The sequence below is a fragment of the Stegodyphus dumicola genome, chromosome 12 (genome assembly GCF_044657685.1).
Source record: "Stegodyphus dumicola isolate Sdum_Otavi_A_Nest chromosome 12, ASM4465768v1".
Classification (NCBI taxonomy): domain Eukaryota; kingdom Metazoa; phylum Arthropoda; class Arachnida; order Araneae; family Eresidae; genus Stegodyphus; species Stegodyphus dumicola.
Genome location: NC_140779.1, coordinates 15,787,135 through 15,801,916, shown reverse-complemented (window position 1 = coordinate 15,801,916; position 14,782 = coordinate 15,787,135). Strand labels below are relative to the sequence as shown.

Genomic DNA, 14,782 nt, shown 5'->3' with positions numbered 1-14,782 from the left:
ACAAGCTGTGTATGTACAAAGTTTGAGTTCTATATCTTATCGGGAAGCAGTTTAAAAATCCATGACCATCTTTTAAAAATAGTGACAAGCACCAAGAGTGAACTAAATAACAGCTTATAAAATAATAATAATTAAAAAGTATATATTTTTCAGGAACCATTACGAAAGTTCAGGTACCAGTTGCAAAAGTCCAGAGTACAAAATTAACAATAGTAAACAACGTTAAAAATGTGTAAACAGTATTAGAAATCTGCCAATTCGGAGACGTGATTGTTCACAGAGGCTTAGGTGTAAAGAGGAAGGAAGACGGTGGTCTTCTGAATGGGTCCTAAAGATGAAACTCTTTCATGTCTCCTTTTTCTCCCCTTGCTAAGAGCAGCTGTGCGAAGGAGCGTTGCATGTGAACGGGGCTTTTGATTTCAGATTCTGAATTAGCTATATCATCAGCAATATTAAGTTGTATGTATGGATTGATCTAAAAATGATGCAGCTGAGAGAAATTCTGATGCATTGCAGATGATAGGAGGGGGTCATATAAAAATCTAAGAAGAAATTTAAAGAGCTATTGCTAATTATGTTAGTAATTTATTAGATTTATTTTCTTAATTTATATTTTACACATATAAGTTAAAGAAACACCGTGGCAAGTCTAATGTTTTGTTTTCATATAAATAAATTACAAAGTTATTTCTATATGTGCTAATTTGTTTTGTATCATTACATATCAAAAATTTATTCAAGAGTCAGTTGTTGTAAAGTCAAATAACAATAATATTTTTTTTATTAAGCAGTACTTTTTTTTTACAGACATACTGTTTATTCCACCAATAAAAGTTTCAATGATAATAGTTTTTATCACATCAAGTATGTAAAATGGTTTCATATGAATACTATATCTGCATCTTCCATAACATCAATTACTTATGGAAAATCTCCATCTTATTTTTTAGATAGCATTTTTTGGTATGTTGGTTAAATCACCACACAAGTATTACACATTCTTTACAAAAAAATCCAGTACCTTTTTATGTGACAAACATGTACTTTAAACAGAGAAACACAGAAGCAACATTAACATTTCATATGTCATTTTTCAATCTTCTGATGAGATGATTTTCATAAGTTCACTTGGTAAAGTTATTGAAATGATGATATTAAGTGATTTAAACAGACAATTACTTCTTATTGGAAAGAATAAGTTTTCTCCTGATAAGCTTGTAGATGATAGAAATATATTTACAGCACAATTCTCTCCAGAAAAATAAAATTTCTTGGTAGGAACTAAAACTAATCAAATTCTTACTCATATTATATGCATCAAAATTAAATTAGCTAAAGCTATGAATGAAAAATTTATCATATAAAAGGAAATGCAAAAGATAGAATAAATTAGTATGTAAGAAAACTGGAAAACATAAACCCATTTTCATCCCAAAAAAGTTTTCGATATAGATTATAACACACTTGCTTAAAAAGTGAAAGACTGATTAAAATACATAATTCCATATTATATAATAATACCTTATTTAAATGAATGCCAGTACTGATATTAAAATTATCTTAAATTTCCAAAGAAAAATACAATTTAAAAGATCTTTGATATCAAACTAAGTTTTACTAAGAAAAAATAAGTTAGAGCAAATTTTCAATGCCATGAATGTTTAAGAAAGCTTTTAAAAACTGCATTCTTTAATTCTGATTTAAAACAGTACATTTCTTTTTTACAAATCTTCACAGAAGAAATAAATGCTCATTCTATAAGTTTCTTAGCCTTGAAAAATCTTCTTAGATAAAGAACTTGCCAGGTAGCTAATCCCAAAAGGCAGCACATGGAAAATATGCTGAAGTAAAGCACACGTGTGTTTGTAGATTCTGGGGGGGGAAAAAAAAAAAAAAAAAAAAAAGAACTCAGATATATATATACCATATTCCTATAGAAAATTCAAAAGTTATTTACAGAAATTTAGATATAAAACAATACAAAATGCAGGATTTCATCAACACGAGCTCTATACAAAAACAGTAAAGTAAAATAAAAAATTCATTTGCACTGAAATAGCCTTACATACAATCACAGTAAAATTTATGGTACTGATGAAAGCCTTACAATGCATAATATACGCATAACACAATTAAATGAATTGCATAATCAAACTAAAATATTTCTAAAGTTATATATTCAGTAATATTTTTTGTTATTTTACATGTACAATGCTCATTCATTTACAATTTCATTAAATTTGAAAAATTACCTTGTCAAACTTGTGAGAATGATTTGATGCTAATTTTAAAATAGCATATTTATATTTTTATTAATTATGGCATTTTATTCAGCTCACTTACAAGAGCTTTTTAATATTATCATAATTATAATATTTCCTTATTATCTAAAGACAGTTTAAAAATATAAACAACAGCAAAAAACTAAGTGGGAGATATTTTGTTAAAAAATTTGGCATCATTGATAAGTATGAAAATATTTCTATTGGTATGATAAATAATGTATAACTGCAATTTGAAAAGCACATTAACCCTAGCATCTGGCATTCTATTTATAAATCACAACACAAAACATCTGTTTCAAATGATGGTCTTCAGCATATCACAGCATCTCCTACCAATACTACTAGTTCATTGTAAAATATAAATGGTTCAGTTCACTTTGGGGGCCCTAAATGGTATGTGTATTTACAAATCTTTAGAGATATTTTTTTTTCGCCAAGTACATCAATAAGCTATTCTGGAGCATTTTCAAAAAAACAATATGGCACATAAACAATATTTAAAATTTATATTTAGAATGTTTACTGGAACTAATCATGTAAATAATGCAAATAGTATTTGATTATATTATTTTTGCCTCATTGGTTTAGACGATCCATAAATAGATCGATGGGAGATGCAAGGAATATTTCATACATTCTTCACCATTCAGTAATAATGGTAAACTTATGAAACATCCCAAAATATGATAATTAAAAAATTATTAAATCAGTGAACTATAATAAATTAATAGTATGATATCAAAATATTAAATGGTTTTCTCACATTTAGTTGGCTATAATACATTGATAACTGACAGGGATTGCTGGTTTAGTGAAAAAGATATGGGTCAATCAATTCTGAAGGACTTTCAGTAGAAAGTCTCATTTTGACATAAAATCCCATATTTAATCTGTTGGTGGTACAAAGGCTTCAGATAACACAAGTGTTGGAATTTTTCAAGAAAAACTTGACAATTAATGAAATGATTGTAAAATACCATGATTAACAATCTATGAAAGAAGTTTATTAAATCAAATAAAATGGCAATTCGGTTCGAATATAAGTTTTGAACAGAGTATGGTGAAAATGGATACTCATCATCACTTTATGCTGGGAGTGAAAGTACACAGAAAACATAACCTTTCAGAACTTTTTAAGAAAAACGATTTGCATATTCTAAGCACTCGCGCTTTGTCCTGGACATACAGAAATTTTCAGCACTTCAGCAGAAAGTCTCATCATGCGACACGCAGGGAACATGGAGAAAGATGCAGGCATGGAGGAACTTTTAACTACAGATATATTTCTCTATCAATTTGCTCTTACATTTTGGAATTAAAAAAAAAAAAAAATCCGAGCAGTTTCGGAAATGTTATCAGTAACGAAAAATCTAAAAAGCTATGGTGTAAATTTTCACCATTCCTTGTTTTACAAGTTGAAGGTAAAGAGGTTTATGAAGTTTAAAGCTACAAGCATGATTAAAGAAAATCAGACAGCACAGCATCAGGGTTCGTACACATTTCTGCACACGGAAATTAAGTACTTTTAAGGACCATTAATGAAAAAAATTAAGGACCTACGAGCAAATGGGAACTGAATAAATTCAATTAAAAATCTTATTCTATGCCTGAATTTCAGTTTTGTAATACCATCCTAAAAATAAAATAGATCCCTAAGTAGTATGCATTATTGCTAAACATGAATTAATGAACATAATTATTAATAAGTTTGCGCATAAAATAAACTCCATGCAGTTTACCAAGTAGCATTAAATATTTTACACTTATAATGGGTTGGAAATATTTGAAAGAAGATACCTGACATTTACGTTTTACTAATAGTTTAACTATATGTTGATTTTTTTTATGTCTCATTTTGTCACATACTTGGTCAGTCTAGAGCAGAGGTTCTCAACCGGAGGTACGCAAAAAAAAAAAAAAAAAAAAAAAAAAAGGTCGTACACAAACCAGCAAAGTATTTTGAACTATTTATTTCAAAAATTAAAACCCCAACATCCTGATTGAGTTTTTTCTCTAACACTCATAAATTTATGCGACCTAAGCTTTCTTCAAGAGTGGTGGTGGTGCTAGCAATACTTTGTGGTGGTGGTACTAAAGGTTTCCAATTTTTGTTTAGATGGTACATGTTAGTCAAAAGGTGAGAACCACTAGTTTAGAGGTTTCGTAAATAGCAGGTAGATTTTATGTCAAACAGCATAGGTTAAAATGAAAAGCAAGATCATAATCAGCATCATTCATAACAAAAGATTGAATGTTATCACTGCTGCTGCTTGTCTAGAGAGAGACCTGCTAATTAGAACAAATCTGAAATGCCTGATGTAGATGGTTGGGAAGTGTTGAAAGTTAGTCAGGCTCTGTTTGATGCAGTTAGTGTCATAGCTTTGTGTAGAGTTCCAGGGGTTGTAACCCAGTTAATACACTTTCAGGTTCCAATAAGCCATTAAAGCACCAGAGGTGATAAGTTATTTTGTATTACTTTAAGTCTCACTAGATGCAAAAAATAAGTTTTACTTGAATTTCTACATTTTTGTGTTTTATCTTGTGATCAAAGCGAGTATTAATGAAAGGCAATAACTCGCCTTGATATGTAGAGATGTAAGCAGTTAGTTATAAATAATTAAATTAGGTAACCTTAGCCATTATGGATTTACATGGCCACTATTAAATTTTATTTAACAGTATTTGTTAAAAAAGGCTTATTAAAATCAAAATCTAATAAAATTTCACAGTTTAAAATACATGTAGTTTATGACACTGATTCTTAAAGGATATTAGAATAATTACACATTAAAAGCTACAAAACATTTATGTTTTGTAAGAACAACACTCAACAAAATATTTATTCGTCATTTTAATTTGAAGCCTTCCCAAACATTTTAGCTAGTTTATACCGTTTCTTTCTCTTTAACCCCTTCGCGCCGACTGTCACGTCTACGTGCCAGCAACAAACACACTCACCTCCTGGCCGACACGCAAGCGTGCTAGAGCATTTTCCCGTTCACTACCGACTGTCACGTATTTGTGCCAGTGTCCTAGAACGTTTGAAAAACTACAATTTCTGCCACAAAATGGCACTGTATGTCCATATGGTTTCAGATACATTTACACTAGACCTTCTACTCGAAATGAGAGAAGCATGACTCGCATACACGTGTTTTTGATTATATAAACAAATGGGGAAATAAATGTTTCCGAATGGCATGATTTATGACGTCTCTTTAAATCGCACTTTATTCGCACGTGGTAGTTGTTTACTGTAAGTAGAGAAGTTTTATTTGCGCTAAAGCGTTGGGTATTTCGGTTTGAGTTCAGTTTTTAGAAAATAATTTGATCTTGTTAGACATGAATTCTTTCTGTTTTTACCGTTGCAATGTCGAAGCATCGAAAATGTGTAACAGAGCATGAAATAGCAAAAATGATGCAAAATATTTCAGATATTGATTCTGAAAGATTAACTGAAAGACATTTTCCAAAACTTTGTTCAGAAGAGACTGATAAGAAAATGAGACGACGATGCTTCGTTTGTTCACATTCCCAGAAAAATCCTCCAAAACGGCAAATTAGTTATTACGAGTGCAAGGAATGTAACGTAGGACTGTGTGTAAATCCCCGTTTTCAAATTTTTCATACGAAATGAGAATTTTAAGTAATATATTTAGTTTTCAGATGTATAATGTTAAAAGTCATAAAATGGTGTAATGAAAATAAAATGTGTAAAATATGCATTTAAACAAGAAATAAGATAATTAAAGTATATAGTATAAAAATATCTATAAAGCATAAGCCGTTTAAATACTCTATAGAGAATTATTAAACAATGCGTTGATACTTCGGAAATGTAATGGATTCAGGCTTAGTAGCAAAAAAGCCCCCGGCCCTGGACGCGTAAGACACTGATGGCCTCCGCGATAAGCGCGCGTTTGCGCTACCCGGCGCGAAGAGGTTAAGCATCTTTTCTAACAACAATTAGAGATTTGTCTCAATATACAAACCAATGCTTTCGCTAGTTTCTGTCTACTTTACTCCTAACTTGTCAACCTTTCCACAATGTACCCTATGAGGGTTTACTTGATCTGGTAAAAGTTAAATAGTCCGAAACCCGCGATAGACATAAAGCAAATTATCACTATGCCTGAAAGTAACTACTATATCAGACAAAGGTTTAAATAAGCCTCTTATTTAAAAAGAACTCATAAAAACATAAAGTCATGTTCTGATGTTAACAAAGTCAATTACATCTCACGGTGACATAATTAAACAAGAACAGTCAAATTCAAAGTAAAAATGTGGACTAGAGGTCAAAGATTATACAACTTAATTTTAATTTAATCTGGCTCAGAACTCTATCATATGAGGAAACACAAATGGAAAATTATAGTAAAGGCTGAAATCATAAACAATTGGGTAATTTACATAATAATAACTTTGAAGAATAATTTTCTTTATGTATTCAGTTTCTTTCTTCAGCATGTTTCCTTTTCATTTTAGAATTTTTGGATTTAATTAAGGATTTCTGTTTTTCTAAAAAACACTCAATGCATTTAGAATGTATAGAAAAAGTGATTAATTTAATTTCTTTAGTAATATGGATTTCAGAAGAAATATGAAATATATATTGTGAAGGCCAGTTACAGAGCTGGTGTGGCAGAAATTTTAGAATTTAGTGATACACCAAACAAAATCTAGAAATGGCAAAACTTTTAGAATTTAGACAGGCATTGGAAGCAGAATTTAGAAAGGCACTATGCTGTTGAATTTAGGATCCACAGAGATTGCATCAGATGGAAAAATGCCTAGTGCCACCTCTGTGTATGATGCATTAAGACATATTAGATGGATCTTTTAAATTGTAAGTTTTCAATTTCTTTATTAATACAAAAATCCCTTTCTATAATGCCTGCCCAAGTGATAAGGTTAGAAGCATATTTTCCATGCTTGTGTCTAGTGAAAAGTAGAGAAAATAAAGGGAAAATAAACATGTTAAGAAAAAGATTCTAGTATCAGGCGTAAAACATTCAAATATTATGTTTTCATTGTTCTTCCAGACGTTCTCCAAAAAGCAAGAAATTCATCATAAATTTTCTGTCAAATACATCCATTAAGCGTTGATATTATGGAGACATTTTTCAGTTTGTCAATTTATCGAATCTTCTAGAATCGTGGGTCTATAAATCTTGACTTCAAATCTTTCTAAATTTTCCAAGCTGCAATGTCAAAAATACTACAGAAAAATTATCCCAATCAATTCTGTAACAGCAAAAAATCAGAAATATTTTGGAAAAACAAAAACAACAACAACAAAAAAAAAAAAAAAAAAAAAAAAAAAAAAAAGGAAAAAAGTGTAAAATTAATTTCATAGAGAAAAACTGATGCATATTTTGAGAATTTTGAATATTCTGAGATAATTAATGGAAAATACGCTTACTATGAAAAAATTAAAAACAAGATATTTTTAATTAATTACATACTTAATTTTGTTTTTACATAAATTATGCTTTATAGCCTTATACCTAGTTTATTTTTTAGATTCAAAATATTGTATAATAAGTTGCCAATATAAAACTTTATAATATGACAGTGAAAAATAAAAATGTTTTATTTTAATGTTATTTTTTAAATATAATACCAATATATTACCATTATTTTAATGAAATTTATCCAAATTATCCAAATTATGATGTTTTAAAAAAATCGTCGAAAAATTCTCAGATTTTGGAATTAAAAATTTTCTATAGAAACTGATCTTAAAATCACCAAAATGTTGACAAATCGCCAAATTTAGAACCGTTTAATAAAAGAATTCACATCCCCAAAAGCGAAAATTGTTTAAGAGCTCTTTATTACAAAAAATGAATTTCGAAATGCTTATGTTTCACTTCTTGTTTACAACAAACTGCTTTGCTGGTTTCAGAAAAATTATCCATTCCTGCTACATTTTTGGTCTTTTCCTTTTCAGAAAGTTAATTATTTGAAATTGGTTGATATCAGCAGAGGAATTTTTTCTCCTACAACCATTGACATATAAATTTCTTTAAAAGAATTTTTTTCACATCATCAGAAATAAACATAACAACCTTGCCATCATCCTATTTGGGGATCACTCTTGAAATTTACACTTTATTTTAAATTTATACCACCTAAGTTTACCTCTTGACTAATTTATACATAATTCTTATTCATATTATACTGAACATTAGTGCAACCAGATTCATATTATACTGCACATAGTGCAACCAGAACTTCTGCTTCAAATAACTCACTTCTGATTCAAATTAACCTTTGTGTCACTTTTGCAATATATATAAATACAGGACTTTAGAATATCCCCTCAGTGTAAACAGTCTTACAGAAATATCTGTACCAGATATTAAAACAATCACTACAGTTCATTATCATAATGTTGTTATAATATTTCTCACTTTTTTATGTAAATGAATCAGAAAGGTAAGCAAAAATGAATTTTTATGACTTAATATTTGTTGTACACATTTTGAAAGTTCTGTCTGGTTAAAAGGCTAAAAACAAATGCAGCAGAATAGTAAATTACCATTTGTATCTCTCATCTCAGCTTCACGCTGCCGCATGTACGCAAAGTCTTTTACAATTGATTCAGACAAGTCTTCAAGTTTCTGCAGCTCAACTTCCAGAGGTTTCAGACGTCCAACTTCAGCAATCTATGCAATGAAAATTATGATAATTAACTATTTAATCTATATAGCACGCTCCTTCTCACCAAAAAAAGATTTCTAAAACAAAAAAAATTCAAAAAAATTCTTGATGTTTTGTACATTGTATTGTCAGAAACAACTTGCTTATATATATGCTGATTATGCTTATACATAAACAAAATATAAGAAATTTCAAATTAAGATTATAAATTATTATTGATTTGCAGCAGTTATAAATGACAGCACTTTTTTTTAACAGGTCTGCAATTTCTTTGTTCAAAATTTATCTAAAATATTTATATAGCTCATTATTTTCATTTACCGAATGGTTTTTCTGGTTTATAATTTCAAGAACTCCTATTTAATACTATTTATTTTTACAGTATTACTAGTTTTAGGTCACAATGCAGGAGAATATAGCTTGATGATAATTAAAATGTTAAAAAAAAATTCTTACTTTACTGTAAAAAATTTTTTGTAGCCTTTAATTAATAATTATAATTATAATTTTAAATTAATTTTCTAACCTTTATTTAACACTTTGTTTTGAATTATTTCAAGAATTTATAACCATGATATAATTCGGAAATGTGGCTCTCTTGAAATTATTCAGCTGCTCCTTGAAAAAGCCCATAGAATTTTCAATATTTTGTTATATTATTTTTATTATGTTAGTTTATTGGGTTCCCCCTGATTCTGATGTACATATATTCTGTTAGATTGTTAATCTAATATATTGATTTAATTATTTCTTGACCCACTATTTTGATTTAATTTACAAATGCAAATAGAGATATGATAAAAACATAGCCTAGCAAAATTTTTAATTTCATTGGAAGCAAAGGCCAGTGTTGATTTATATATTTTCAGAGAGATACGGCTGCAGGATGCTACTTGAGCAAACAGTCCTAATGCAAGCGATGATTTTCTTAGCATACAAAAATTAAATCTGGCAGTGTTTAAAGATTGAAAGTTGATGACACTACTGACATGGAAAGGCTGCATGGATGATAAATGGGTAATGACAGATATTTAGAGATGAATCTAAAAAAATAAAATCTCTCTATCACCTTCAGAGATGTCTTAAGTCGCAGGCACCACTATTATACCCACACAATTCACTGAAAAACTGTTTAACATCACATACCATGATGCATCTACAGACACATACAAGCTTTACATTCTGCTATCTATCTGCTATCCACCATCAGTTGAGTGGTAAAGTTGGTAAACTCTAGTATTTTGGACTGCTTTTGGATCCCAGAAAACAGACAGGCTGCATAGGCATTTCTATGGTTTTCCCTATGTGTAATATGATTGCATGACAGTTTCAGAAAGTACTCCAAGAAAGCATCCTTTTCTTTAGGCAGGCAGCTTACTTTGCCATAATCAAATAAACAAACAAAACTAATGGTAGAAGACAATTGTTACGGTGTTTAGTTCAGTGCTCACAGGAAATGGGAAAGTGGCTACCTAAAGTGATGTACTACATGAAATTTCCCAGTGACATGCAGTGCTTGTGTAAACCATATGACATTAATCCAGAGAGCACTTCCTAACTGTTACTTTCAAGTGTAGAATTTGAAAGGAAGTCTATGATGGTCTGAACCAGGAATTGGCAGTAGGGCAATACACATATTTCTTAGAATAACTACGGCTTTTTGTCTTTTGAGGCTTTTCTCAGTAAAACAAATTTAAATTTATAATGCATTTGGATTTGTCAGTTCTTGAACTATTTTATAACTTCTAGTTTTGTTCAAATTAAAGCAGAATTTTGTAAATAATCTTTCAATTACAAAATCTGGCAATTTTTGAAAAACTGAAATAAGGTTAGCAATATTTTGTGATCCCTTTTCCATAAAACTGATAATGCACTGAGTGAGCTACAAGTTGAAATTATAAATTTGCAATTTTTAATTCAAACAAATTCAGCAAACTTGAAAGAATTTGCTCATGAAATGTTGATTATTACTGAATCAACTTACATATCTGAACTCTCCTGAATTTCAGTAAAAATGTTTTACAATCAAGCATCACCAATGATCATTTACAAGTAGTTTTAGAAATCTCCCACATAAAATTAAAACCAGAAATTCTTTAAAAAAACTATGAAGAATGTAAAACAGCATCACTTGTCTCAGTGTTGGTTATTATATATTCATTTATTTTTATGTTAGAATTCAGTTTTCTGATAATTTATATATTACAAAATGCTATTTTATTTGTGGTCTGTCACATTTTTTTTTTTTTTTTTTTAAATCCTAGATGTGGTCCTCTGGCTAAAATGTTTGCTGGCTTGGTCTGGCCTAGGCAAACATTTACTCTGTCAGAAGCAAACTAACAATTTAATTATTTTGCTATGAAATATGAATGGAATATAAATTGTAATTTGAAAGATCAATACTTTGGAATAAATCTGTTTGCTTCAGCATGACCTAACACAATGCAACACTTCATTATTATTATTAATGCTTAGTTTGAACAGCAAAGTGTACAGAATTTGTTGTGCTCAGCTCAAATTCTTGATCTTAATTTGATTGAATAATTATGGGATGAGCTGAAACAACATTCAACGCCATATGAGAATATCTTCCTCTAAAGATCTCTCTGACAGAGGTTTTAATTGAGGAATAGACATAAATCCTAATAGCTATACATATAAATTCCTGAAAGTATGCTTAGAAGACATTTATCACAGCCAAAATTTACTAAGTGTGCAATTCAGAGAAGATAAGCGCTTTGCAATTTTTTTTTTTTTTTTTTGAAAAATTACTAATTTATGGAAGGATATCAAGCACATGACTACTTATATATTTGCTTTAACTATGATCAACACTTTCTCAGAATAACATGTTGCTAATGTAAAAAAAGATGCATACCAGCCTTTAATTACTCCATATGTTAAGGCACTCATTTGGCAAAATAAACTTTTCCTCTTTTAAGTTTATATGTTTGAATACTGTTGCCAATACAATGCATATTTTTACTTATTTACATGGCAGAAAGTTTTATACCCATTATAAATAAAATGTATTTTTTGCATAATTAATTATTTCACCTGATAATTCAGTTTTGGATACTCATCATTTAATCATTTGGTACAGTTATTTAATTGTATGAACAATTCGTGCTCTTAACCACTTAATGCATGTATGCTTTGATTACTCCATGAGTTTTACATACATGTTGTCAGTTTATGAAATGTACTATGTTTACATACGATAAGTTAACAGTTCAGTAAATGGTGGATTGCTAAATCAATTGCCCATCTCTCTTTCTGAGTTTTAATTGCATTTGGAAGTATGCCTTCATTTCCATTCTTTCAGATTTCCTCCTTAACAGTCTACTTTAAAAATGTGCGACTTTTCTCGTATATTTTAAAACAGAAATTTTAATTTCTATTCTACAAATAACAGGGAAAAAAAAAAAAAAAAAATTTGATGAATAATACCAATAGGAATCAGCTTATCAGGGATGATTCAGATTTGAAACTAAAAGTAGAAATGTAAATCTCCGTATGTGGTTTTGTCAGCAATGAAAAGTTCCTCTAGATGCAGATGCCAGTAATTTGGAAGTAATTCAAATGATTTTACTTTGGAAAAGAATCTCTCATTAAATTTCTTTTATAACTATGAAGAACATGATTTTGACAATATAATAAAGGGTTTTTTTTTTTTTTTTTTTTTTTTTTTTTTTTAAACAATGTATCTATTAGAAAAAGATATGGCTGGCAGATTTGAAAAACTGATACACTTGAATCTTTACACTTTTTTCTCATTTGATTCTTTCTAATTTTAACCTTACTAAACAACTTGACTCAAAGCTTTGACAAGATTTATTTTATTGACATCTACCAGCAGCACTCATTGAAAAAGAACACAATGTAACACAATTTCAAAAGCTAAGTTTTAGGAATTCTAAGAAAGTTTTTTCCTTTATTTCTTAAAAATAATTCATGCTTACGCTCTGTCTTTGTTAATACTCCATATAATCCTCCCCCCCTTTACACTTGCTTTGATTTTTTTTTTTTAAATCTAAGGAGGGGAGGAAGAATTGAACAGTTACTGAAATATTAAATATATTTGATAAATTATGTTGAGAAAATAAATCTCAAGATTCCTGACCTTCTCAAGAAGCTGACCCTGAGACTCAACGAGTATGTCTTTGAATTTTTCTCCAGCTACTTGTCAAAAAACCTTTTATGATTTCTTATGAAAAATCAAAATTGACAGAAATTATACTCGCACAACTGTTAAGAAATTAATTATTCCGGCAATAAAAATATTATCATTCTTGACTATGCAATAAAACTGGGAGAACAGCACAAATATGCTGATGTTATCAAATAACAGTTGAAACACAGAATCATGGTGATGGCAGATAATATTGAGAACTTTCTAAGAGCAAATGGCTTGTATTCACATTACACGAGACAAATCACTTAAACATTCATCCAGCGTTATTTGCAAGGATATGGACAAAGGTCAAACTATTAGTGGTCTTTATTCACTCACCCAATGGATGACTTCAATGAAAATATAGACATATCAAATAATGCTAATTAGTTTCACAAGCCACAAATCTTATAAAACTCATGAAGTGTTTCTCATCTATAAATCTCCAATAACTAGCAAAACAGATAAAGAAATTTTGAAGCTGATTTACTACAAATAACAGGGTTATACAAATGCAATGAAGGAATAAATAGAATGAGAATGAAGCCCAGTAACAAACTCTTTCTGGAGAAAAAAGCTGTACTGCAGGACTGTGTATGATTATACAGTCAAAAGTCGTTAATTCGGACATCAAAGCTAAAAACTTTCTGCGCATGCGCCGTGTTGGCACACGCGCACAGGCGTTTTACGCGTGCGCGTAAGACCTTGACTACTGCGCATATGCGTGTGCGCAAGTGCAGAATACGTTTTCGCCTGCGTGTTTAATGTATAACGGACGGTGTAAGCTAAAATTATCTAATTATCTATTTCAGTTAATGTTGATGATTGTGTTGTTCCTTAATCTTCGAATTGGATCCCGCTTATTATTTTTTGCAGACTGTAAGAGCAATTTTATAAAAGTAAACTTGAACTTTCGATTACGTCAAATAGAATTTCCGATGCTGGAGCTTCCAAAGGATCTACAAAACGAAAGTATGTTTCGATGTCCATCAAACAAAAAGTGGAATTGCTGCAAAAAATGGATAAAGACATGAAGAAGGTGACAGAGATGTTGGTGAAAACGAAAAAATTTCGATTGACAAGTTAGTCAGTATTCTCGGCACAGCAATTACGGGACTTGAACAGTGGAACTTTGCGAGTGAACAAGAAATTATGTCTGTTTATAGAATTAAAGAGAAAGTATTATCACATAAAACGAAGCAACTTAAACAACTTACATTGAAAGAAATGTTTAATAAAGTAAACAAATAAATATTAAGCTTTTTTTTTTTTTTTTTAATTTTGATACCTTTTAGATCATAATTGTTCTTTATTTCATAAATTACGGTTTCGTATTTTTAATTTTAGAATTTATGCATGCCATCTTACGAGATTTAAACTTATGATCTATAATCCGGAAAAATCGATAATCCGGATTTGCTGCAGTCCTGACGAGTCCGGATTAGCGACTTTTGACTGTATTGCATCATTCACAAAAAAAGCATGGATCATCAATAAAATGCTATTGCTTTTAACTGCAGCTTTGCAAGTGTGCAAAAATTTTTAAATTTTACAAAATCTCATTTACTAAAGTTAAAAACGAGATAAAATCTCTTAGTTGACAGGATGGAACTATGTTTAAACAAATAAAAATAAAAGTATAGGAGCTTTCACA

At 29.8% G+C, this 14,782-nt stretch overlaps 1 protein-coding gene across 1 annotated transcript in view; it reads right to left on the bottom strand.

Moving 5' to 3' along the window:
- Window positions 1-747: 747 nt before the first annotated feature.
- bai (Transmembrane emp24 domain-containing protein bai) overlaps window positions 748-14,782 on the bottom strand; it is a 29,637-nt gene continuing 15,602 nt past the window's right edge. The window contains exons 4-5 of the mRNA XM_035369638.2: window positions 8,833-8,959; window positions 748-1,872 (exon numbers count right to left, since the gene is read on the bottom strand). Coding sequence (XP_035225529.1) covers window positions 1,751-1,872; window positions 8,833-8,959 — 249 coding nt within the window. The 3' untranslated portion in view covers window positions 748-1,750. The remainder of the gene's footprint in view (window positions 1,873-8,832; window positions 8,960-14,782) is intronic.